The sequence below is a fragment of the Toxorhynchites rutilus genome, chromosome 2, assembly GCF_029784135.1.
Source record: "Toxorhynchites rutilus septentrionalis strain SRP chromosome 2, ASM2978413v1, whole genome shotgun sequence".
NCBI lineage: Eukaryota > Metazoa > Arthropoda > Insecta > Diptera > Culicidae > Toxorhynchites > Toxorhynchites rutilus.
In genome coordinates, this window is record NC_073745.1 from 19202747 (window position 1) to 19230316 (window position 27570).

General features: G+C 36.1%; 2 protein-coding genes across 8 annotated transcripts in view; one reads left to right on the forward strand and one right to left on the reverse strand.

Moving 5' to 3' along the window:
* LOC129770865 (neurogenic protein mastermind) overlaps positions 1–27570 on the reverse strand; it is a 319388-nt gene that overhangs the window by 131395 nt on the left and 160423 nt on the right. The gene's annotated exons all lie outside the window — the stretch shown is intronic.
* LOC129770869 (uncharacterized) lies at positions 26545–27426 on the forward strand. 2 transcript variants are annotated; one of them, XM_055774019.1, is made up of 2 exons: positions 26545–26962; positions 27026–27426. In XM_055774019.1, exons 1-2 carry the CDS (start codon positions 26704–26706, stop codon positions 27334–27336), a joined length of 570 nt encoding a protein of 189 aa, XP_055629994.1. In that variant the 5' UTR covers positions 26545–26703; the 3' UTR covers positions 27337–27426. The 2 variants fall into 2 exon arrangements, with proteins under 2 accessions (XP_055629994.1, XP_055629995.1); XM_055774020.1 differs by having other exon boundaries at positions 26559–26962; positions 27029–27426.

Consider the following 27570-nt stretch of genomic DNA (forward strand, 5'->3'; position numbering starts at 1 on the left):
TATATATATATATATATATATATATATATATATATATATATATATATATATATATATATATATATATATATATATATATATATATATATATATATATATCTTATCCCCTTTTCTTATTTATTTGAGCTCATTAGTTTTTTAATTGTAACAGAACCGGATGACGTGTACATGTTACTTGTTTTATCGTATCTATGAATTGTATATCACACAGTAGCCATTTTCAGACATAAGAGTAGTCTGTACCATTGCATATGATAGACATTAAAGCGTAAGAGTATTTCTTCTGTTCTTCCTATGTTCGTTTAGATCAACGGACAGCGAAAATAGTTGATATGATTTATTGATTGTGTTATTAATAGCACAACAGCCCGATGTTCCTTGCAGAACAGAGCGGTTGTGTGGATTCTTCATTCGATCGTGGATCGATTTACATCGCTGATGATTGTTGAGTGGTTATTCTATATCAACACAAAGATGGTCAATTGAGGGCCCTGAATTTTGAACTCACGATTGATCTCTTAGTATGCGAACGCGCAACCAATGTGTCAACGAAGACCCCCTCTATAAGATATTGAACATAATGAAAAAGTGTTCGGATTAAAAAGATTTGACGCATATATTTTCAAATAAATGGTGTAATTCAAAAGGGGTTAACTAAGAATTTTTTTTTTCTTTCCACTCAAAATACGATACAAATTGATAAAATGACGGGACAACCAAATAAGGTCAGAAAAACGAAACTCTCCAGTTCAAAACGGTACGTTTGGTTTGACTAACTATAGACTAATTTCACACCAATTCAACCGGCCGCTTCCCCAACCCTTTCCGATTTTTTTGAAACTACATATGGCAACTACTAAAAACTAAAAGTGAGTAATATCTGTGATATGAACGCAATGTGGACGTAGGACTACCGTTGACTAAGTAATTGTTTGTTCGAAGTTGCATCTGAATCAATTCTCAATGAAGAAATGAATGAATGGATATTTTGAGAATTTACTGAACGTTCTTCTAGTAGGTTGTGAATTATAATTGATACATGTAATTACATAAAATTAAACTCTTTTGAACTGATTAGTGATCCTGAAATTAGTGATTGCCAGTGTGTAGATCTTCTTCTAGACATTTACTGCCGACACAGACGATTTTATATTTGTTCAACCACCACCATTACATATCTTTGTTGACCTGTAGAATCCACAACCCTTACGTGTGATTCAGTACTCAAACTATCTGTACCTAATGGTATAAAAACCAACGATGTAGGGAACCCATGTGAGCTTCAACACCAATCTACTCAAAGCTTTCAACATTTGCACTGTAGTATTTTTTTCTGTATTATAGTGACTTTCAACACTTTTGGCTGGTTCGTCACTTTTACCTTCCATTTCGGGAGAATGTCGGGAGGAAGAATTGAACTCGTGATCTTTGGCGTGAGAGGTATGGATGTTACCACTACGCCAGATCGCCTCCACAGTGGCACTGTAGCATTTATCAAACAATACGATATCTTTGATATGGTGGGATATTGTTTTTTTTTTGTTTACGTTCAATCGGGTGGTAGAATAGAAAGTGGATTGGGGAGAAGAGAGCATGGTACTTTGGCCGAGCGACTACTTTGTACTCACTTCACAATCACAACTAAATGGATTTCCGAGCGGGCACTAGTTTATATACAGATTTGTGTTATTTCAATAACCTGTTCTCAAGCTATTGAAACAAGTTTTCGGGACAATAATATAACTCTTATGGGACGCTACCCTCACCAAATGAAGTAACAACGCTTAGCTAATTGTAGAATATATGGGAATTCAATTTTCCGAATTTTCCGATTTTTCTCTCCGCTATATTGATCTACGGGAAGAGACGAATACAACGAAATATAGATGAACCATTCCTTCCTCGGGTTTTGCGTTTACCACCACATTTGGCCTTCCATTTTTATTTATCGATATAAGATATGGAATAGCGTTATTTCGCCTGGAAATACATTTCCACTTACGAACAAAGATCAATTCGATAGCGCAAATATCGAATGGACTAACAACGCTTATTATGATGTAATTTTCAAACATGTGGGAATTCAATTTTCAGAATTTTCCGACCTTCCTTCAGGATTTTTCGAAAATTTTCCGATTTTTCTCTCCACTATATTGATCTACGGGAAGAAACGAATACAACAAAATACAGAAGGCTAAAATCGGACCATTCCTTCTTCGGGATTTCCGCTTACCAACAGATTTTGCCTTACATTTTTATTTATATAGATACAACGGGTCGTACATTTATCATGACTTCCAATTGCATGGAGGAATTCATGAATATATTCATCATATTCGCGCTAGTGTAAACGGTTGATGCGATTTCTATAAATCTCAGCATATTTCTTCACACGAATGTATCCCTAGTCTGAACCCACCGTTAGACATTATATCTTTCGAGAAAAGTTGTTATCATACCATTCCGTTTAGGCAGCAAAGAGATATTACGGCTAACAACCTTGCACCACAACTTTAATTTTCAAATGATATGTATTTTTATTAAAAACAAAAAACAAAAAAAAAAAAAAAAAAAATATATATATATATATATATATACGTTATATATACGTTATATTCTTTGACTACTTAAAACACGTAAAAGAATCACCCTTAACTAAATCATGTATAAGTTTCTATAAGTTTCCTCACATTTCCACCAAAACTCGTGATTTAATACAAAATTGCTAACAAACATAAGCTGACCCGGCGAACTTCCTCTCGTCCAAATTGCCGTTCCAAGCGACAATTCGTGAGATCCTAACTTACATGGCTCAAATATATGTTTTCCATATTACTCCATTAAATGGAATTCATACTTGTTACGGAAAGGTTAATTTTGAATCATAATTTTTATCTTCTATTTTCAAAGTGCGTTATTTCACCTGAAAACCATTACTCTATTCGCTTCACACCAACGGAACAAGAAGCTCAAATCTGTCAACGCGAATTGAAATTAGACTAAAAACGAACTGTGAACATATAAGAATTCAATTTTCCGAATTTCCTCATTTTCCTTCAAATTTTTCTCACCGTAATCGTCGCTATGGGCAGAGACGAATGCAATAAAATAAAGACAGCACAAATTGATCCGTTCTCATATTTTGTGCTCGGCAACATATTTTTTTCATTTTTTTATTTATATAGATTTTATCTTAGTTTCATAATTTTTCATTTGATTTATTTTTAATCTATTTGAAAATACATTACAATTTTCGCTTTACACTAACGGAACATGAAGTTCAATGCTATTAATGCGAATTTTATTTTGACGCCTACTATAATCGCACTTCAGAACATAATCACAAATACGATTTTAAATGAAGATAATAGAAACAGATCAAATCGAACCATCTGTTCTCGAGTTATACTCGATCATACGCACATCAGTTTGTTTCATATATAAGCTCATACATATTAGAGCAAATGAGCTCGTACTATAGCTGACCCGAACGTCTCCGTTTTTTTTAACTTTGTACTTATGAAACTATCTAAACTAACCATTTTCATTATCATATGACCAATTTAAATTAAGCAGAATTATGATTTTTTGAAAGGGCTTATTCAGAATCATTTGTCTGTCTTTCAAAAAATCCTAAATCAAAATTCAGATGTCTGATTAAAATATGATGTTAGACAAAGTTGTTGGAAAAATAATATTTAAATGCCCCGTTAAAAAATCTTACTTATCGCCCCTTTGATATTTTTTGTATATTTTTACTGGAAAACAAAGTTTAACACGTTGAGCTTTACGGGCCGACTGGGACCGACACTGAAATTATGCAAACGCACTTGGTGCGGGCTGAAGGGAAAGCGCAACAAGGAAAATTATATATAGTTGGAACCTTGGGCGTAATTTCCAGCATCAGTATGTATATTTTCTTATATTCCACAAATAAGAATTTAATAACATTAAATTGGTTATATCTGAGTTTGAGTTTGATCTGTGCAGTAGGACATCGAATTGTGGCAATACAAAAATTTTTAGAAGAAAGGAATAAAACAAGAATAAAATGAAATTGTTATATTTCATGGAATTTCATTCGAGATATTCTCTTCGCACCACCCCATCGTTGGAAGGACGGAAAGCAGCAACAGCAGTAGCGGCAGCACCGAGAGGCACTTTCATATGGGAAATCATTAATCACAACACGCCTGCTGAGTGACCACCACGACGGGAAGTCTCACTCGCGAGCAGATCGCGTGCACGAATACACCCGCAGCGATGAGTGCCAATCCCCGCCACCGAGACCGGTGAGAACTAATGGGGTGAGACAATCGTCACCCTTCTGGATGCCCCATACAAACTCAAACGGAGCACACCACTGAGACCATCATCCATGGGTTTCCCTCTCAGGACAAAATCGATCATTGAGCGTTGTTAAATCTGCGCACTCTTTGATTGTTTGCTGTTTTGTTGCTCTCATTTTCACGATTAGGAGTGACTTGTTTCCTCTCTCTTGATGGAGAGATTTCCGCCAGAGTAACCGAGGTGTGTATGTGGGTGATTGTGGGTGCCATTGAATGCGATGATACGAGGGAGGGTTGTTTGCGATGGGGAGCGATGTGCTTTATGGACGGTTCAATTCGGAGGGACCAGCAGCAGCATAAAGCAGCATCAACAATGACACTAAGGCATGCAATATGACTATGAAACCGCTATTAGACTATATTGTTTCGGTTAAGTCCCTCTTCTCGCTTGTCTCTCTGGCGCGCGCTCTCCCTTTCGTGTGTGCGCTGCTGCTGCTGCTTCGTTCCTTCTTCGTTGATTCACACCGATGCAATGGGGGACCCACCGAAGGGTTCGACACTATCTGTTGGATGTCATGAAGCTGGACTGGTTCGGACCCCTCGGTGCACTCCGCGCTGGCGTGGAAACAAGTGATCATCAGGAGGAGCACTACCAGAGTACATATGCATTAATCTATAGAGCGAGCGGTGTGAGATGTTGTTTTTTTTTTGCTTAATTTCGTATTCACTCGCTTGTGGTGCATCGTTCGATGAAACATGGGGCTCAGAAGACATCATCGTCGGGCGGAAAGAAAAAGATCTGAATCGCCATTCGAGCAGCCAAGCCAATTGCACACAGGACAGCCACCAGCCATCAACCAACCAACGGTACATGGAAGGAATGGGTGGGCGTAGGAGACGATGAAAAGGGGGAAAGACATTTGGAAAATTGAAGGAGCTTTGCACCTTGAACGAACACACAAGCTTTACTTTCCAATATTGAATCGATGCTGATGATGATGATGATGCGGTGCTCGGTTTCGATGGTACATGCTATGCTATATTAGTTTTTGTGTGCTAACGAGTATTGCTGATGTCCAGTTTTGTTTGATAGTATTTCTCGTGTGATGTCTTCTTTTTTTTCCCCAAACTTTGAAATTGTGAACCGTTTTCAACGTTCATTTTCAACTTGTTTATATCTTTCATCAATCACGTGATATACAACAAATTTTTGTTACTGTTTCAGTAACAAGAAACCTTAGGATTGAAGTTAGTGAAGCATGTGAAGCTTTCTGCTTGATTTGCATGTCAAACTCCTAAACCCATGTCTCATCATCAGTTATACACGTGTTATGAATGTGGCCTCGAAGTTGGTTCAATTCAACATGTCTTCAGCGACCTTTACGAAATTAGGATTTTCAGTTGAAAGCAACAAAAAAACAGGTAAATAGTGAACAAAAACTAGGTGATCGAGCTTAAACTTCGCGTCAGTATAGAGGAAAGTTGTGCGATAGGAATAATTTTGACAATACTTTGAGCGGACTTTTTAACACGTTGAGCCCCGAATTCTTCTTACTGCGCTCTTCATTCAGCCCGCTTCTAGAGCGTTTGCACAATATCAGTGTCGGCACCAGCTCCCAACAATATTTATTGTATAAAAAGACACCCATAATTTTGGGTAATGTTTTAGTCATGAGAAAGATAGCAGCACGACTAGTGCCAATCGATCGATCACTGTGAACGAATTTTTGTCAAAAATGGGACGAATGTGAATGAAAAAGAACTGTACTCTCCATTACACTGGCCCAGTGTGTCTTTTTCCTATTTTCGAAACTCAAATTACCGCCTCGTGGGTAATTTGACAACATGGAAGACATAAAAACGAATTGCGTAAACTATAAAAAAATCGAAACGCAATAAAAAGACTTTCGATAACTGGATTGTTTGGTGCAAAAAGTGTATTGCTTCAGAAAGGGTCTATTTTGTGGGCGAGAATATAAATTTAACTGATAAATAAAGCATTTCCATTGAAAACACATATTTCCTTCATATATTTGAAAGAATGTATATGTTTTTCACAATTACACTGTATTTTTAGAAAAACGAAAGAGGTCAACATGGATGAAACGAAACGTTTTTTTTTTTTTTGTAATCCGGAAACCAAGAATTGTCAGATATAATTAGTTGTCGTCGGAGTACTTTTGAATGAAAAATTAAACATCCAAGTACAAGTCGACGGCGCCAGTGGTTGTATGGTTAGCGTAACAGCCTCACAATCCGATCGGCCTGGGTTCAATCCCAGCTGGCGTCGTTGGGATTTTCTGAGGCGAAAAATCTCTGGTTACGTCTTCCTTCGGAGCGGAAGTAAAAGAAGTTGGCCCGGCTCATGAGTTGTTGAGTCTGATAGGTAGGAACAGGTGGAGTCGCCTCCCTGATGTCGGTGATTGGCACTAAAGTGGCGGAAATAGGCCGACGAAAAAATAAGCGAAGATAAAAAAAAAAAAAAAGTACAAGTCCAAAGTCAACTCCTATTCAAAATTTATATTCAATTCTAAATCCAATTCCACACTTTTAAATTCAAATCCATATATAATTCCGAACTCAATTGAAATACTAAATCTACTTCATCTTCATCATCATCATCATCCAAATAAATTATGTATATCCAAATCCAAATTCGAATGAAATTCCAGAACCACACCAACTTCACATCTAGAATCCAAATCTAAGTTCAAGTCCAAGTCTAAATGCAACTCCAAATCAAAATTTAAATTCTAATTCGAATCCAAATCCGAATTTGAATTCAAATTCATATCCAAAGCCAAATTCGAATTTAAATTAAGACACAAATGCAATTCCAAGTTCATACATATATTCAAATCCAAATAATTAACAATATCCAAATATAATTTCAAATCAAATTCCAGATCTACATCCTAATCCAAATCCAAAGCCAAATTCGAATTTAAATTCAGTTCCAAATATTCAAATCCAAATCTAAACTCACATACAAATACAAATCTAAATAAAAATTCAAATCCAAATAGTAATGAATATCCAAATAGAAAATCGAAGTTAAATTCCAGATCCACACCCTATTCCAAATCCAAGTTCAAGTTCAAATCAAAATCCAATTCGAAATCAAATTATAAATTCGAATTCGAATCAAAATTCAAATCCAATTCCAAATACAAATTTGAATCAATATCCAAATCCAAATTCAAATTTGAATCAATATCCAAATCCAAATTCAAAACCAAATAAATTCAAATCCAATTTAAAATCCAAATCCAAAGCCAATTTAGAAGTTAAGTTCAGATATAAATGTAAATACAAATCCTATTCCAAATTCAAACATATATTCAAATCCAAATCCAAACTCACATGCAATTACAAATCTAAATAAAAATTTAAATCTAAAAAATTTTGAATATCCAAATCCAAATTCGAATAAAATTCCAGATCTACACTTTACTCCAAATCCAAGTTCAAGTCCAAGCCGAAATTCAATTCCAAAAATTCAAAATCGAATTCAAATCCAAATCCAAAGCCGAATTCAAATTCAGATCCAAATGCAAATCCAAATCCAATTCCAAATTCAACCTTATATTCAAATCCAAATCCAAACTCACATGCAATTACAAATCTAAATAATAATTCAAATCGAAATAATTATGAATATCCAAATCCAAATTGTAATAAAATTCCAAATCCACATCCAATTCATTGAAATTCAAATTCGAATCCAAATCCAATTCCAAGTTTGAATTCAAATTTAAATCCAAATCCAAAGCCAAATTTGCATCCAAATCCAATTCCAAATTTAAATTCTGATTAAAACCCAAATCTAAAGCCAAATTAAAATTAAAATTCAGATACAGGATCAAATCCAATTTCAAATACAAATTTAAATCCAAATCCAAATCCTAATCTTGATCTTAAACCTCATCCAAACCCAGATCCAAATCCAAGTCCAAATCCAAGTCCAAATCCAATTACAAATCTAAATTTAAATTCAAATTCAAATCTAAATTTGAAATAATGCAAATCCAAATTCAGATCCAAATCCAAATCCAAATCCAAATGCAAATCCAAATCCTAATCCAAATCCAAATCCAAATCCAAATCCAAATCCAAATCCAAATCCAAATCCAAATCCAAATCCAAATCCAAATCCAAATCCAAATCAAAGTCTAAACCAAATCCAAATCCAAAGCCAAATTCAATTCCAGATCCAATTTCAAATCCAAATCCCGATTCACATTTAAATTCAAAGCTTAACTTAAAAACAGATTCAAATACAAGTCCAAATCAAAATTTATATTCATATTCAAATCCAAATCCAAATCATCATTCAAAATCAAATCTAAATTCAAATTTAAATTCATGCTCGAATCCAATTTCAATTACAAATTCAATTCCAAATTTAATTTCAAATCCAAATTTAAATTCAATTCCTAAATCGTAATCTAAATCCAAATCCAAACCCAAATTCAAATTCGGAATTTTAATCTGGAATCTAAATAAAAAATCTGTAATCTGAATCTGAATCTAGAATATAGATTTCGAACCCGAATCCGGAATTTGAATTCGGAATCTGAATTCGCAATTTGAATCCGAAATCTAAATTTGAATCTAGATATGAATTTGAATCTAGAATCTGGATATCGAACCTGAATCGGGATTTTGAATCCGAAATTTGAGTCCAGAATATATATCCGGAATGTGGTTCTCGAATTAGAATCCAGAACCCGAATTCAGAATCTGAATACAGAATTCTAAAACCTAGATCTGAACCCGGAATCCGAACTCGGATCTGAATCTGAAATCTGTAATCTGTAATTTGAATTCGGAATCTCTCTCCAGAAACTGAATCTGAAATCTCAATCAGCAATTTGAATTGGAAATCTGAATCCTGAAGCTGAATCCGGAATCTGAATTTGGGATCTAAGTCTATAATCTGTATTCTCTGATTCCGGAATCTAAATTCGGAATCTCAGAAGAATCCGAGAATCTGAATCCGGGAATTAGAATCCGTTTTTTTATATGAAATCAGAATCCGGAATGCTAACTCGGAAACTGAAAGTGGAATATTAATTTGAATCTGAGAATTTAAGAATTTAGATCCTGAAGTTGGAATCGGAATATGAATTTGGGAATCGGAATCTGAACCGGAATCCAAATCTAAGGAATTTAGGAATCTAAGAGTTTGAGAATCTGAATCCTGAATCTGAGAATTGAAAATCTGCATCCTGGATTCGGAATGTGAATCTGAAACTGAAATCTAAATTTGAATCTGAAAACTTGCAAATCTGAATCCTGATTCGGAATCTAGAAAGTGAATCTAAAATATTGAAACCGGGGATCTGAAACTGGAATCTGAATCCGGAATCTGAATTCGGAATCTAGATCTGATTCTGAATCTCGAGATTCCACATTCGAAATTTCAGATTCTACTTGAATCTGAAGCTTGAAAATCTGAATCTGAATGCAGAATACAGAAGTTCAGATCTAGAACCTGGAATTTCGAATGTGGAATCTCGAGATTCAGAATCAGATTTAGCTTCTGGATTCAGATTACCAATTCAAATTGCAGATTCATATTCTGGATAGGGATTTCGAATTCAGTTTACGAGAATTAAAATTACAGATTAAAGATTTCAGATTTAGATTCTAAATTCAGATTCCGGGTTCAGATCTAGGTTTTAGGATTCTGGATTCATATTCCGAATTCAGGTTCTGGATTCAAATTCGAGAATCACATTCCGGATACATATTCTGGATTCAAATTTCGGATTTAAAATCCCTATCCAGGTTCGAAATCCAGATTCTAGATTCAAATTCAGATTCAGATTCAGATTCCGCATTCAGGTTTCGGATTCAAATTCCGAATTCAGATTTTGGATTCAGTTTCCAAATTCAGACTTTAGACCCAGATTACAGATATCGGTGTTAATAACCGGGTTCAGATTCCGAAATCGAATTCCAGAGTCACAATTCGAATTCAAATTTAAAAAAAAAAATCAGATTCAGGTTCAAAATCCATATTCTTGGTTCAGATTCAGATTTAGATTCAGAATCAGATGCAGATTTAGATTTAGATTCAGATTCCGAATTCAGATTTCAGATTCTTTTCCCGAATCAAGATTCCAGATTCAGATTACAAATTACAAATTTCGAATTCATATTCCAGAATCACTTTAGATTCAGATTCAAATTTCCAAATTTCAGATACCAGATGTCAGACTTCAGATTCAGAATTCTGGATTTCAGATTTGAATCTCGAGAATCACATTCTGGATTCAAATTTCCGGATTCAGATTCGAATTTCGGATTCTTTTTCCGAATTCAGATTCCAGATTCCGATTACAGATTTTCGAGTTCAGATTTCAAAATCACTCTAGTTTCAGATTCAGATTCCAGATTTCATACTTACTTCGAATTTCTGATTTACGATTTTATATTTTGCTATTCAAATTTCAGATTTTAAATTTAGCTATACAAATTTCAGATTTCAGATTTCAGATTTCAGATTTCAGATTTCAGATTCTAAATTTTAGATTCTATATTTTAGATTCTAGATCCTCGAATTTTAGATGTTAGATTTTAGATTTTAGATTTTGGACTTTAGATTTTAGATTTTAGATTTTAGATTTTAGATTTTAGATTTTAGATATAAGATTTAAGATTTAAGATTTAAGATTTAAGATTTTAGATTTTAGATTTTAGATTTTAGATTTTAGATTTTAGATTTTAGATTTTAGATTTTAGATTTTAGATTTTAGATTTTAGATTTTAGATTTTAGATTTTAGATTTTAGATTTTAGATTTTAGATTTTAGATTTTAGATTTTAGATTTTAGATTTTAGATTTTAGATTTTAGATTTTAGATTTTAGATTTTAGATTTTAGATTTTAGATTTTAGATTTTAGATTTTAGATTTTAGATTTTAGATTTTAGATTTTAGATTTTAGATTTTAGATTTTAGATTTTAGATTTTAGATTTTAGATTTTAGATTTTAGATTTTAGATTTTAGATTTTAGATTTTAGATTTTAGATTTTAGATTTTAGATTTTAGATTTTAGATTTTAGATTTTAGATTTTAGATTTTAGATTTTAGATTTTAGATTTTAGATTTTAGATTTTAGATTTTAGATTTTAGATTTTAGATTTTAGATTTTAGATTTTAGATTTTAGATTTTAGATTTTAGATTTTAGATTTTAGATTTTAGATTTCAGATTTTAGATTTTAGATTTTAGATTTTAGATTTCGCATTTCAGATTCTTAAATTCAAATTCAGATTGCATCGTTAGCTTACTTTCTGTCGAGGCTTCAATAAAAAAATATTAGAAATCGAATTATTCATCGACTTTCAATAGCCTTTGAGGCAGTTTTAATGCCAGTACTCGGTGAAGGATGCGTGTTTTTGGCTGTCTTCAATAGATGTGCAATTTTGAAAAATCTTATTTTGGTGTATACTCGGAAAGCGATGCTTTTCTTGAAATATTTTCTCATGAATGAAAACCTTATCACCCTTAAATCATACAGTCGCAATCACTTCGTTCCGCTGCGCATTTCAAATGAGGCGCAGCGAATTCCCAGATATCCTTTGGCTCCCATCGAATCTCATTTCACGGCGAAATCGTATTTAAAAGTGGATCGAAATCCACGAATAGTGCATTCACAATCTGTTGTTGTCGCGATGACACCGCCTACCACCGGAAGAACGCAACTTCTAGTCCTCGTACTACTGCTCGGCTGTTGCCTGTTTCCGCCGCCGTTAGTGCAGTCGGTTAATGAGGTAATACGCTGTGAGTGTTCGCGCGATTTTTGGCCCGTCTGTGCCTCCAATGGGAAAACCTATGCCAATGAGTGCGTGATGAAGTGTGAGGTCGGAAGAGAAGGCGTTGGACGCGTGGCCGATGGAGCCTGCGAGGGCGACGAGGAGGATCCCTTCGAAGATTACTAAAAGTTTTTGAGAAATAAAGTACCGCTGTTGAATCACCCCACCAGCACGCCTTGAATGGGTGAAAATTTCATCACAATTTGTTTCTGTCCAACCGAAGAGAACTGATTTTATTCTGACTGTTTAACTCTTGAAGCTTGAAGTGAGGCTGTGCATTCGTTTCGCGTGTATGTGTGTATGCTTGAATCTCGTTGCTCTTCGGAGTGCAAAAACGGTGCCCCTGAAGTGAGTGGCAATATTCATTTCCAACAATGAATAATAAATTATCTTCATGTCGCAACGATATCCCATCCTTTCCGCTGCTATACCGCTGCGAGATTGTTGCAATTGTTTTACACGTTTCCCTCCGTGTTTCAGTGCTCCCCCCTTCATTGGACACAGCGTGTCAGATCGAGAGTGTGACTCTCGGATATCGATTCCGTCCGTAGCTTCGATTCGCCATTATCGACCTGGCTTCAGGGTTTAGTTAGAACCGAGAATCTCAATCTGATAGAAACAAATGAATTGTTAAATGGTACTTATTTGCCTTCGGTAGATGGTTACCCAATACTTTTTCAAAGAATTTCTTGTATAAAACAACTCAAACACAATGCAAAATTGTTTGACAAAGTGTATAACGAGTTTCCAAACAGCGTCACAATTTTTTTATGTCACAGTTTTAGACGTACCGAACCAAAAGCGACGTCGTCGACATTGTCGCCGCCGCCGCTGTTGTTGTCGACGGGATCAACAACCGGTGAATTCATGTCTCCCCGGGTGCCTTCCCCATCGCGAGGTTTGCATCTTTATCCCAGAGAGGCAGCAGTTGCTGATCGCGACCGAAACAAGAACGCGCCAGAAGAACAGGGCAGGAAAAAAGGTCAACTCCTGTGTCTTCTTGCTGGCGCTCTTTGAGTTGTGTGTCGGTTTGCAGGCGTTTCAAATTTCATAAATATTGTGCAGCTGCAAATCGAACGCGGTGCATATGGAAGCTGTTAGTATTCAAGATCAAGGAATAATCCTTGTTTTATTATGTTAAAACACAGCCAACTTCTCAAATTGCTAGTGTTCTGAATCCCGTTTATCTATTAAACACACGACCCGAAAAGCTCGAAAAGCTCACTTCGTATCATCCGAAACCGGGACGGGAAAACGTACAACGCGGAGTAGTACGGAGGTAAAATCCCATCATATACCATCTGGACAAAGTCATTATCCGAGGCACATTCGGCGCTAGTTGACGTCCTCCTCCACCACTCACCACCACCCGTATGGTACAAGCATAAAGAGTGACCGGAATAGGGACATGTTCTGAGTGTCCTCCTCCAGAGAGCGCAGAAGCGATCCTGCTGTGTGCGTTGCTGTCATCCTATACCGCTTCTCTCCGCGCTACTGTTGCCATCGGTTTTCGGAATCGAATCAGACAAACTCGAGGACAACGACGACGACGACGTCGGCGGTGCTGGGCGAAGAGGATAGTGTGAGAATTGTGGGCCCAAATCTTGTGTTAAACTCATTCTCACTTCACACCAGCAACAGGGCTCTATATAGGCCTTAAGGGGTGGATTTGCTGTCGTTGCTGTATTTGTTTGCACTCCGTGTGCAAACCAGTTGTTGGCACGCAGTCAACTGCCGTATGTCGGAACGTTGGGTAGGATTATCATAATGTCTGTGGATTTCCGTAATCAACTCTCTCGGACGGACGGCTGGCTGTTGGGTGAAATAGCAACTCATCAAGGCTTGGGAAGCATGTTACACGAAATTAATAAGGATTTTAGGACACATATTTCTTCTCCTCAACATTTCGCATATTATTTTATAAATATATATATATATTGATTGTTGATAGCAATTGGCTCTTCTTTCAAATAAAACCCAATAATTAATAATATGCGACCTATGCACATTCTAGATGTTTTATGGTTGGAATTTGATTTTAAAATATTCCTTCTACACCTCATCAATCTGTGTTCGCAATCACAATTCATCTATGAATTTCTTCAAAAAATGTGTTTTCATTTCTCTTTCAATATTCTTTTTCAGACTCCTCATTTAATTCTAATGCTTAATCATATTCTTTAATATTCTCCTCAGTCTTCGAAGTTTACATTTTGTTTACTTCCTCTTCAATTTTTTTCTCTATCTTTTTATTCAACATTTGACTTAACTTCTACTTGTCATCACTGTTCTTCAAACATATTCTTCTTCCATCGTTTCATGTATTTTCAGTGTTTAGTTTTTGCTGTATTCTCCATTAGTATTCTCCATTAATCTTCTCCAATAATATTCCTCAATCATCTCTTATTCTAATTCAAGAAATCAATTTTCCCTAATTTTTTTTTTCATTTATTTGTTCCGATTTTATTGTTCGGCCATATCTTTCAATGTGCTTTTTCAAATCTGTTTTACAATCTTCTTCAATACTTCTTGTAACTGTTCCATTCTCTTTCATTTTTTTTTCATCGACTCTTCAATAACATAATATCAGTCCAAACCGAGCCTAAAATACGAACATAATTTTTTCGAGCGTAATTTTTATTCTTTTTCGAGAATCTCCTTTTCCATTCTTCCTCAACATTATTCTTTAAAATTCATCGTGAATCCGAACTTTCAATTCATTTTTTCCAAATTTCAACATTCTTCTTTTATCTTCTTACCTTATTTTCGTTAATCTGTTCTTCAATTCACTATGATCATTTTATTTCATACTAGCTGTAGCACATTGTGGTTGAGTTGAACTTTTCATTTTTTCATGTTGTTACAACAATCCTAGAAGTGTAGGTTGTTTTGTATATTGTATCAAAGTCTGAGCTCAATCGGATCCGAACTTTTCAAGTTTCTGACGCGTACACAGTCGAACAGAACAGTTTTATATATAGGGTTGGGGAAAAAGAAATGTCGTATTTCTGATCGAAATTTGACGCTTTATTAAACATACTTAAAACTATCCAATTTAAGTCAAATATGCGCCGTTTTGTTCGCAAACTTGTTGCCATTTACAAGGCAACTTCATTATCCCCCCCCCCCCCCGCCTTATAAAACCACCCCTTCTTATTTGCAAAAAACTCAGACAGCCAGTTTTTATAAGCCTCTTTTGAGGCCAACTTAGTATCACCAAGAGCGTTTTGCATGGACCGAAAGAGATAATAATCACTTGGAGCAAGGTCCGGACTATACGGTGGGTGCAATAGGACATCCCATCCGAGCTCCCGTAGCTTCTGGAGGGTCATCAAAGATGTGTGAGGCCGAGCGTTGTCCTGGTGGAAAACAACACCATTCCTATTGATCATTTCTGGCTGCTTCTGGTCAATCTAATTACGTTTGCTTCAATGTTTTTATAAGAATTCAATACTCCTCCAACTGTGTTTTATTCTTTTTTCATTTTTCAATCTAAAAGTTCTTACTTCTCATTCAACACCTTACTGAACACCTACTGAAGTACATCAGTATTCAGTGGTCTTTTTTTTGTCTCTTTTTGATTCAATATTTCCGTTGATTTTCTTGTTTGTTTTTTCTTCGATTCTGTTTTCTTTTTTTCTGTATTATAGTGACTTTCAACACTTTTGGCTGGTTCGTCACTTTTCACTTCCATTTTGAAACAATGTTTAGAATGAGAATTTAACTCGTGATCTTAAGCGTGTGAGATAAGTTCATTTTCTGATTTTTCTATTCTTCTTCCTTCTTCTTTTTGTCTTATTTTTTAACCCTTTTTCATTATTTTTTTCAAACCTTCTTCCGACGTTTACATTGAAATGTTTTATAAGTATGAATTATTGTTCATCAGTCTTCATTCTTTTTTATTTTTGATAGTAATACTTCATACTTCTTCTTATATCTGATTCTTCATATCTTGTCCAAAACCTACTTCGTCTTACCTGCTGCGTTTTTGTCGAGATGCTTCTTCAATCTAATTTATACTACTATTTCAAATATAACCTTGTTCTTCTGTCTATTTAATTTTTTTCTTCGACAATCTTGGATATTATCTTTCATAGACCGTCTCAGGAGAATGTACCTGGAAGTCGACTGATCACACGCTGATTCTTTAAAAAAGATTTTTTTTAAATCATCTAACATGGATAATAAACGTATTCATACCTTGAAAAAAAAACATTATACAACATTTTTATTTGAATTTCGACCTTATTCCATACTTTTGTTAAATATTTTACTTCTGTTCTCGTTTCCATTGTTGATTTTTGAACCTTCTTTTTTTCCATCGTATTCTTCAATAACTTCAGTTCAGTAATCTTTATCATTCTTCTATCCTTTTCCAATCATGTCTTCTTTTAATTCAACATTTACCTCGATCTTCTTTTTGATTATTTCCTGCTTCAATTTGATTTTTTCATATTTTTTTTTAATTACTTCCCCTTTGATATTTTTTGGTTGTAATTGTTATCTTTATTGATCTACTTTTTTATCATAACTACTCATCAGAATGCTTCTCTTCTTTCATTTACTCCCCTATATTTTTCTATTCAATATTTTACTCCGATCTTTTTGTTTATTAAAATACTTCGAACACATTGCCCTTCAATGTTTCTCATAAAGCTTAATCGTTATTTTTATTCAGCCTTCTTAAACAACCTCCTACAGAATTTTTTCTCTCCAGTGGCAATGGAAGTGATGTTTCTGGAGAACGTTTTTTTACATGCTTTTTTTTCTGTATTTTAGTGATTTTCAACACATTTGGCTGGTTCGTCACTTTGCTTCAATTTTTGGAAGAATGTCGGGAGTGAGAATTGAACTCGTGACCTTTAGCGTGAGAGGTATGAATGTTACCACTACGCCAGATCGCCTCCACTTTTACATGATTTTTTTGTTCAAAAATTCTGAATTTTTATCAGATTTTGTAATATTATCTCACATTTCTACTCATCGAAATTCTCCACCAATAATCTTATTAATTTACTCCATCATTTGTTTTTTCAATATTACTCCTGAATCGAATTTAATTCTCTTAATAAATTTTATCCCTCTTTGGCTGCGGCTGCAATCATCTTCTTCAACATTTTATTAAAGCTTTTTTCAATTTTTCTATAAATGGCTGTTCAATTTTACTCTCATCCTCTCTCATTATTGTACTACAAACCAATTCTGTTCTCCAGAATACAGTATTCTTAATTAATTTCCAATATTCTTTCTCAGTTACCTCTTCTAATTTAATATTCTCCTTGAACTTGAACTCCTTGATTTTTTTTTTATTTTCCCTTTCAATCTGGTTTTGCAATTCTGTTCTGAATATTTCCTCTGCAATATTTTTGGATCGCTTTTAATTTAACTTCTTCTTAGGTTTTCTTCTTCAACATTTTTATTTAATTTTGATGATTATTTCTCCCTCTTTTCAAATTTTATTCTTATTTGACTTTCATTCTCTTTCATTATTGTGCTTCATACCTACACTTTCTTTATCGTTTTCTCCAATCTCCTACTTCTAAAAATAAATCCAGTATTCTTCAGTAATCTCCAATATTTTTTCTCAGACTCGGCTTCTAATTCTATATTTTCCATTGAAGTTTTCGTTATTTTACGTTGCAATTCTTTTCTAATTATTTCTTCTTCAATATTTTTGGAATCTTTTTTATTTTCCTAATTATTTATTCAAAATTATTTTTGTTCAATTGCTCAATCCTTTTATGAATCTACCAACATATTGTTCCTCAATTGTTTCCTTCAATTTTCTTTTCTTCGCCAATCTTTTTTATATTTCTTATTCAATCGTCTTAAAAAATTTACTAACACAATTTTCCTCTTCGGACTAATTCTTAAATCTTTAACTTCAATGACATTCCTGGAGAAACGTAGCTAGCTTTACATGTTTTCATATCAATTTTTAATTTATCATTTTGAAATATTAATTGGAATCTGAAAATGGGTACAAATTCATGTTGGAATTTGGTTCTTCATTTGATTCCAAAACTGCGTACGAATTTGAAACTGAATTTGGAAAAAATAATGTCCGATTCCAGAAAGTTAAAAACAAAGTCTCTGCGAAATGGAAGTGAGCGGAAAACCATGTCATTTCAAACTTTTCTAAACATGTGTGTGCGGCACATGCGTTTTGCCCGAGATGGATCATATTTTGAAGGTGATAAAATAAATTAGCCTGAAATTTACTTCTATTTTGTTTTATTTAAAAATTCCCGGTACTTTCTGATCATAGGGTTATTTTTTTTTGATTTTGAAATCTGAATCTAAAATCTGAATGTAAATTCAAATACGGAATCACGAATCTAGCATTGGTGTAAATCCAAATACGAGATCTTGGATCGAGAATTTACGATCCCAATTTCGGATCTGTATATGTATTTTATCTATACAAGCATTACAACCGAGTGCTCTATGCCCGCTATGTAGAACGGAAACAAAGAAACCTGAAAAATAATCCCAAAAGTTTTTGGGCATTTGTAAATGAGAAGCGAAAGGATACCGGGTTGCCGATGAGCATGTTTTTAGGGAGTGAAACGTCTACTACAACTGAAGGAATATGCAACCTATTTGCCAAACATTTTACCAGTGCATTTGATGATACGGTAATTACTCAGGATCAAACTGACAGTGCTGTAGGGGACGTGCCTCCAGGAGCGATGAGTTTGAGTATTAGTGAGTATGATGAGGAAGATGTTCTCGATGCCATAAGGAAAATGAAGTCGTCTACCATACCTGGACCGGATGGGATTCCTTCTATTGTTCTTATTAAATGTGCTCGGTCGATCTGTGAGCCGTTAAGATCCATCTACAACAAGTCGCTTTCGCAAGCAGTATTCCCACAATGCTGGAAAAAATCCATTATGTTCCCAGCGTTTAAGAAGGGCCACAAGAATGATGTAATGAATTACCGCGGCGTGACGTCACTATGTGCAGGATCCAAATTATTTGAAATTCTGATAAGCAATGAAATGTTTCGAATTGCAAAATCATATATTTCCCAAGATCAACATGGTTTCTTTCCGGGGAGGTCTACAGCTACGAACTTAGTACAATTTACCTCGTTGTGCTTGAAATCCATGGAACAGGGAGGGCAAGTCGATGTGGTGTACACGGATCTAAAATCTGCGTTTGACAGAGTGAACCACAAAATCCTTCTGTCCAAGCTAGACCGCCTGGCAGTTGCGACGAATCTCGTAAAATGGATGCAATCATACTTGACGAACCGTCAGCTTAACGTTAAGTTAGGGACTACCGAATCTGAACCGTTTACTAACCCCTCCGGTGTCCCACAAGGTAGCAATCTTGGACCATTATTGTTCTCCTTGTTCTTCAATGATGTCTGCTATGCCGTGCCACAGGGATGTCGAATCATATACGCCGATGATTTCAAAATATATTGGCACGTGAAGTCTGTCGATGACTGCAGGATGTTGCAAACGATCATTGACATTTTTGCGAGTTGGTGCAGGCGAAACTATCTGATCATAAGCGTGAAGAAGTGCACAGTCATCTCATTCACTAGGAAGAAAACCCCTATTATCTGGACCTACCACATAGGGAATGAACCATTGGAAAGGACATGCGTTGTGAAGGACCTCGGTGTAATGCTGGACTCAGAGCTAAACTTCCGTGAACATTATGACTATGTCACCAACAAAGCCAACCGAAACTTAGGGTTCATCTTCCGGATATCCGCTGAATTCCGTGACCAATACTGCTTAAGATCTCTGTATTTCAGTTTAGTCCGGTCCACATTGGAAACAGCGGTTGTAGTATGGAGTCCCTTTCGCACGGTATGGATCGAAAGGATTGGGAGAATAGAATCGAAGTTTCTGAGGTACGCATTGAGATTTCTGCCTTGGCAAAACCCAAATGAGCTCCCATCTTATGAAAGCCGATGCCGTCTGCTGGGAATGGATACACTGGAGAAGAGACGGAACATAATTAAAGCCACATTCGTCGGAAAACTTCTTCTTGGCGAGATCGATGCCCCATGGATTCTCGCTCGAATCAATATTAACGTTGTACCACGACCACTCAGACAGCGGAGTTTCCTTCGACTTCCACCACACCGAACAGATGCTCAGCACGAACCAGTTTCATCTATGTGTGTTCTTTTTAATTCTTTTTATTATTTGTTTGATTTCAATGTGAGCTGTAAAGTTTTCCGTGATCGAATTTTAAATGTAGTTTAAGTGTAGTATTCATGTAGACCTTGAAGTCCGATGGATGAATTGTAAAACAATAAACAACAAAAATAAACAACAAAAAATCTATAATGTGTAAACCTAGAATTGAACCAAAACTTGTAATTCGTATTCTTTTTATACAATGGAACTGACGTTCCTAGAGAGATCGAAGTGACGTATTTGAATCTGAATTTGAATACTGAATCTAAAATCTTAATCTGGATCTAAATTTAGACCTGGATCAAAATGTAAAATACAAAAATCGAATATCGTATCTAGAATAAAGGGTGTGTCACATCAAATTGCATCACGGAAAAAACGCTGTAGAAATTCGCCCAGTAGACCGATCCTTTTGAAAATTTTAGACAGTAAAATAAAAACTATTAAACAACTTTTGGCATTTTCTTTTTATTCATACTTCGAGCCCAAGCCCGTATGCTCGCACCTTCCTCTTTACCCCGTCCATAAGGTTCTGTACAACGTCAGGTTGTAGTTTTTTTTTAACAGAAATCCATTTTCTCTTGAAGTCCGCCTCCGATTTGACAACTTTTGGGTTCTTCCGGAGGGCCTGCTTCATAATCGCCCAATATTTCTCTATTGGGCGAATCTCCGGAGCGTTGGGCGGGTTCATTTCCTTTGGCACGAAGGTGACCCCGTTGGCTTCGTACCACTCCAACACGTCCTTTGAATAGTGGCACGAAGCGAGATCCGGCCAGAAGATGGTCGGGCCCTCGTGCTGCTTCAATAGTGGTAGTAAGCGCTTCTGTAGGCACTCCTTAAGGTAAACCTGCCCGTTTACCGTGCCGGTCATCACGAAGGGGGCGCTCCGCTTTCCGCAAGAGCAGATCGCTTGCCACACCATGTACTTTTTGGCAAACTTGGATAGTTTCTGCTTGCTAATCTCCTCCGGAACGCTGAATTTGTCCTCTGCGAAGAAGAACAACAGGCCCGGCAGCTGACGAAAGTCCGCTTTGACGTAGGTTTCGTCGTCCATTACCAGGCAATGCGGCTTCGTCAGCATTTCGGTGTACAGCTTCCGGGCTCGCGTCTTCCCCACAATGTTTTGCCTTTCGTCATGGTTAGGAGCCTTCTGAACCTTGTATGTACGCAGGCCCTCCCACTGCTTGGTCCGCTGGACGAATGAACTTGACCAATTCAGCTTATTGGCGACATCCCGGACCGAACTTCTCGGATCACGTCTAAACTGCTTAACTACGCGCTTGTGATCTTTTTCATTGACGGAGCATCCATTTTTGCCGTTCTTCACCTTCCGGACGATGGTTAGGTTCTCGAAGTATCGTTTTAGTACTCTGCTGACCGTGGATTGGACGATTCCCAGCATCTTACCGATGTCCCGATGTGACAACTCCGGATTCTCGAAATGAGTGCACAGGATTAATTCACGACGCTCTTTTTCGTTCGACGACATTTTTCCAAATTTACGAAAAATTAACAGTGAAGCATGGCCAACGTGATCTATACACTCTTATCTGATTATAAGCGAAAGCTGAAGATATAATTCCTAAAAATTTAATTTCTACAGCGTTTTTTCCGTGATGCAATTTGATGTGACACACCCTTTATAGTAAAACCGAATTTAAAACCTATAAATTGTACTGATTTTCTACAATTGAACTGTCGTTCCTTAACACGTTGAGTGCCACGGTTTTATAGCGACTCTAAGGAGATTTCTAAACGTATTAGGACCAGGGTTTCTTATCGTAGTGGAGGGTATTTTTGTTCGAAAGGAAATGTTTGTAAGCTTATATGCTTTTATTAGTTACCTTCATTATCATGTCTTATACTGTCAGTCACCGGTGACTGACGTGGCAGTCAACGAGCTCTAACTTATAGTTGTATTATAGCATTAATTCAGCATCCCCAATGATAAATAGCAATATATTAGCATTGTTAATACTTGTAAGCCTAAGAAGAACATTGCACTATGGTCCAGGAGGTGCATTTAAGTGGAAATTAGCATCTAGAGCTCGACAGTGATTCGCTAGACAAAAACTGTCTTCGACAAAGTTGTTACATATAATAGAGCGCTCATTTTTATGTTATCAAAAATAGGGTGACCAAAATTGTCGATGAAATGAAAAATCTAACTTTCTTATCTTTATAGATAGAGGTAAACATAGTTCAACAATATTGTAGCCCTGGTTATTTTAAGTAACTTTGTGGAACAATATTTCTTTCTATCTCTTCAAATAACCGATATAGCGCTTTTTCTCTAGGTTGAGTTAGGGTTACCATGAAAAAAAAGGTTTTTTTGCTCTAACTTTTATATGTAAAATTCTACATCAAAACTGTCTTCGAATGACTTTTAGAGCTTTCCAATCCACGCATTTTACGGTGCATAACTTGTATGTATCTTAATTCTACTCAAAGTTATTGATGTTTTTTCCCCGAAAGCACGACCTTTTCATTTGCTAGTCGTTCTTTTTGGGGCAAACATAATAAAAAATTATTGATGGCATTTTAAAGAGCACATTTGATTCTACATAAGGTGTCACTTCCAAAAGAGTGTTATTTTTTGTATTTGAGTAAATTAAATTTGAAATTATGAGTTTTTGCATATAAATGAACAAGTTGCAATATTTAAATGCATATAGTAGGCGTAGACTTTAAAGCAGCATCACTTCAGTTCAGTCTTATAGCCAGAAGACACATTTTTGTTTTTGTTTTCAGTGGACGAAATATAGAAGACGTTATATAATTATTACGAGAAAAATGCCAAGATATAAATGCTGAGCCAAAGGATGAAGCGTAACCGTGTTCGGGAAATTACAGAAAAATTTTCTGCTGAAGAACTGGGCTTCGCAACAGCTTCGGATACAGTATTATCTCAGTAATAGGCAAACACCAGAGTATTCCGATCTTCTGATTCCGGAAAATGCTAAGCATTTGATTCTGTAGTTTTTTATTTGTATGATTTTTATTTATTACTATGAATTTAATTTCCATTACAACAACTAAAACAGGTTAATATGTACATAAGGAAGATTATAAAAATAAATTTTAATAAAACAATAGGAACAACAAAAGTTTGGTAAAATAATGTCATCAATCAACTCATCGCCAGTAAAATATGTCAATATATTACTAAAAAATAACACGTCGAGCCCCGAGTTGTTCTTCATACGGTTTCTATTCAGGAAGCATTTGATAATTTGTCGGTCCCCGCTTTTCTTTTTATACAATAAATATATTTTATTGTAGAAAAAGAAAATAGTCAGAAATTTTTCTCGTAATAATTGTATAACGTCTTCTATAGTTCGTCCACCGAAAAAGGAAATCAACAATGTGTCTTCTTTGAACTTCCATGTTGAGTGGCTATAAGACTGAACTGAAGTGATGCTGCTTTAAAGTCTACGCTTACTATATGCATTTAAATATTGCAACTTGTTCATTTATATGCAAAAACTCATAATTTCAAATTTAATTTACTCAAATATAAAAAATAACACTCTTTTGAAAGTTTCACCTTATGTAGAGTCAAATGTGCTCTTTAAAATGCTATCAATAATTTTTTATTATGTTTGCCCCAAAAAGAACGACTAGCAAATGAAAAGGTCGTGTTTTCGGGGAAAAAACATCAATAACTTTGAGTAGCATTAAGATACATACAAGTTATGCACCGTAAAATGCGTAGATTGGAAAGCTCTAAAGATCATTCAAAGACAGTTTTGATGTAGAATTTTACATATAAAAGTTAGAGCAAAAAAACCTTTTTTTTCATGGTAACCCTAACTCAACCTATAGAAAAAGCGCTTTATCGGTTATTTGAAGAGATAGAAAGAAATATTGTTCCACAAAGTTACTTAAAATAACCAGGGCTACAATATTGTTGAACTATGTTTACCTCTATCTATAAAGATAAGAAAGTTAGATTTTTCATTTCATCGACAATTTTGGTCACCCTATTTTTGATAACATAAAAATGAGCGCTCTATTATATGTAACAACTTTGTCGAAGACAGTTTTTGTCTAGCGAATCACTGTCGAGCTCTAGATGCTAATTTCCACTTAAATGCACCTCCTGGACCATAGTGCATTGTGGAAAGCAAAGAAAATTAGCATTAATAAAAGCGTTACATGCGCATTGAGTGCTACCATATGTGCTTACAATCATTAGGACAAAAGTATTGAAATCGCAAATGTCAATATGGGGCTTTACTGAGAGTTTGAAATATGTTTGAGAGAAGTGATTGATTCGAAACTCCTTCATTTTTATCACCAGTGGTCCACGAAAAGAATTTTTCTATTCATTTCATAATTTGAATCCTATCCATGTTCAGGACTTGCACAGACAAACACGTATTCTTAAACACAATGTGTTTTGTTTTATTGAAATCACTTCCAATATTGTTTTTTATAATATTTCGTCTATCATTAACGAAAAGTTATTTTTTTTTCAATGACACATTTTTTTCTAAAAATAAACTTCGTCTACTCGACGTAATATTACTTGCAATATTTTTTAGCGTGGAACTACGTTCAACAGGAAGGTTTAATTTATGCTTTAATTTGTGCTCCTCAAACTGTTTCGACCGAAATAAGCAACTAAAGTGGCATTCTATCCAAATGAAAAAAATGGAAAAGAAACCACACTTAGAAAATTGCGTTCGCACTAGCCAACAGTGTTGAACGGATGCATGAAAGTGCAAGCTGACTTACAGAAGTAAAGCTGAAAAGAAATATTAAGTATAAAGTCAATTTCATTTCCACTTTTATACTAGTCTCACTTCAGCCAGCGAGCAGCAAACATACAGAAGTTTTGCTCAACGTGAATTCGCTTCGAAAGGTCGAAGGTGTGTTGTTAGTGAAAAATCTCACAGTGTACTTTTGATCATTCATTGAATTTTTGTTCTCAAACCTTCTCGAGTCCCCGCATTGCGTTGGTTTTCATACCGTCAGGGATACGTATAAATTGTTACTTTAATGCTGGAGGTGAGCAGATATATAATCGCCCGTAGCCACAATGTATGTTTAAAAGAAAAACCGTTCACGATGCATACCCATTGGAGTTTGTGCATTGGCTATAAGGACACAAAAATCGATATATGGTCAGCTTGTGTGTTGTGTATTGTCGCTAGGACAAGAGTGAGTTATGAATCAATCATCTTCGACTGCTTCTAAGAAATCACACAAACCATCTGTCCTTCTCAGGGACCTTTCTACTAAAATTTATACTTTCTATAAATCGATTCTAAAATCATATCCGACATGATAAACAGCCCAGCCCAGCCCTTCGGTGCCAAAATGGAGTATCTCTTATATTTTGAGTGGCAAGTTCAAAGATATAAGTGTACCAATGCAAGTGCAAGTTACTGTTCAGATCCACCCAACGATCATTTGACATTAATTGTCAAATTCAGATTGTACAGAATAACTAAGAAATGCCCAGTCACCATAAGTTATAACAAACTATCTTCAGCCGATTGTTGCTGCAAAACATTGAAATACCTTGCAACTAACATCACCGATTTCGATCCAAATAACATTCGCTTTCGATTTATGTAGATTTCCTGTCCGCTAAACGCCCCATCATTTCCCTCCCCTAGCAGCGGAGGACGGAACAGCGAACGGCATGCACATGCCTTCCCCTCGATGTGCTCAGGGTATACCATACCAAACCATACCACATCACCAGCGGATCGAGAGCCGACTGCGACTGTGAGGGGGTGATGATTCGGTTTTTACTGCTGGCAGTGAAACGACGACGAGGAGCGGAGACTGTTCATGCGCAATGGCTCTGCTCGGCTCGATTCGTTCATTCGTTCATTCGCACCGGAGTTCAAGCTTTCGGATGACTCCTCTTCGTCGTCTCAGAAGCAGGAGACAGGAATATGTGAAGAGCGATAACGACCCTATCTCGCTTGTAGACGCGGCGAATACACGGTGCGAAGAGGTTCACACTTTGCGTGACTTCATTTCGGAAATGAGATGTTCGGTCGGTTTCTCCCTTACCCTCCAACGAATTGGACCATCGGTCCGCGTCCGTTCGCTTCATGATTGGTCTCGTAAATTACTGGCGGTATGTCCGTGGAGATGATAATGTTGTGTATGTAGCGCAACCATGAGGAGGATTGTTTCCGACCTCGTGATGGAATATTTGATGCCGTTTCGTTTTGTGTCCGAGCGGACCGACCAGTTGTTGTTTTTACTTCGGGTTGATTTGGGAACATAACAATTTAATCAAGAAATTGGCTATTTATGAAAACCATAGCTGGCACGAGAGCAAGTTATCACGCTTCTAATTCGTTCCGGAGAAAATCAATTTCACGGATGTGTTTTAGCGAGTAAACAACTGTTTATATGCAGCACCAGGCACCGATTGCGAAGTCGCAGTCGCGTTCAGAATGTGCAAATTGGCGTCGTTCGCAGTCATCGCAGCCGTGTTTGCACTACTGCTCGGAAACATTTACTGCGAAGCAGATGAAACTGCTTCCACCCAAAAGGATGATGATCAACACAAACTCAGTGATAGGGAGCATTTCGTAAAAGCGGTTCATCACATCATGCGGGGAGCCCAGCTGGACATGAAACACTTGCAGGATGAGCATCCTTTTTTTGGACCTTGGAAGAACATCGAACATACGCACCCGACTAACGATACAGGTATATGATTGAAGGAATATTCTCAAGAAAGAGATAGAGCTCAAGGATTTTCTTTTTTTGAAGCAGGGTCTCGTCATCGCCACCAAAGACTCCACTCGATGCGGGACTTGGTACCAAAACTTCGGGAAGCCATACTTCAAATCATAGCTATTATCGATCGTGCGATTGAAGAACAGCTTCTACCCCGCCGAATGGTGATGGATCTGGACACCTACATTCCGGATGCTTTGCTGACGTTAGACCAGGTGGAAGTAGCCGCTGATTATGACGAGCGGTATTCAAACTCACCTTCAGATGAACCTAGCTCTGATGATGCGGTCGGTTCTGAACAAGCGAAGACGGGGATGAGGAAGCAAGAAGTGAAGAAAACGTAGAAGAAAGTCTTCTAAGAAAAAAAAAGTTCTTCAAGGTTTTTTTGAATTTTTCATCATTTATTGAACAAATAAATATTGACATATTCAATATTACCAAGATTGCTACCAAAGGGGAAAAAGAGCACACCCTCTAGCATGCCTTATACCTTATAGTGGCTTTAAAGTTTAAACGTAGGACTACGTGTTTCAATAAGGATGCGATCGAAATTAGAAGACATGTCACATTTTTTATAA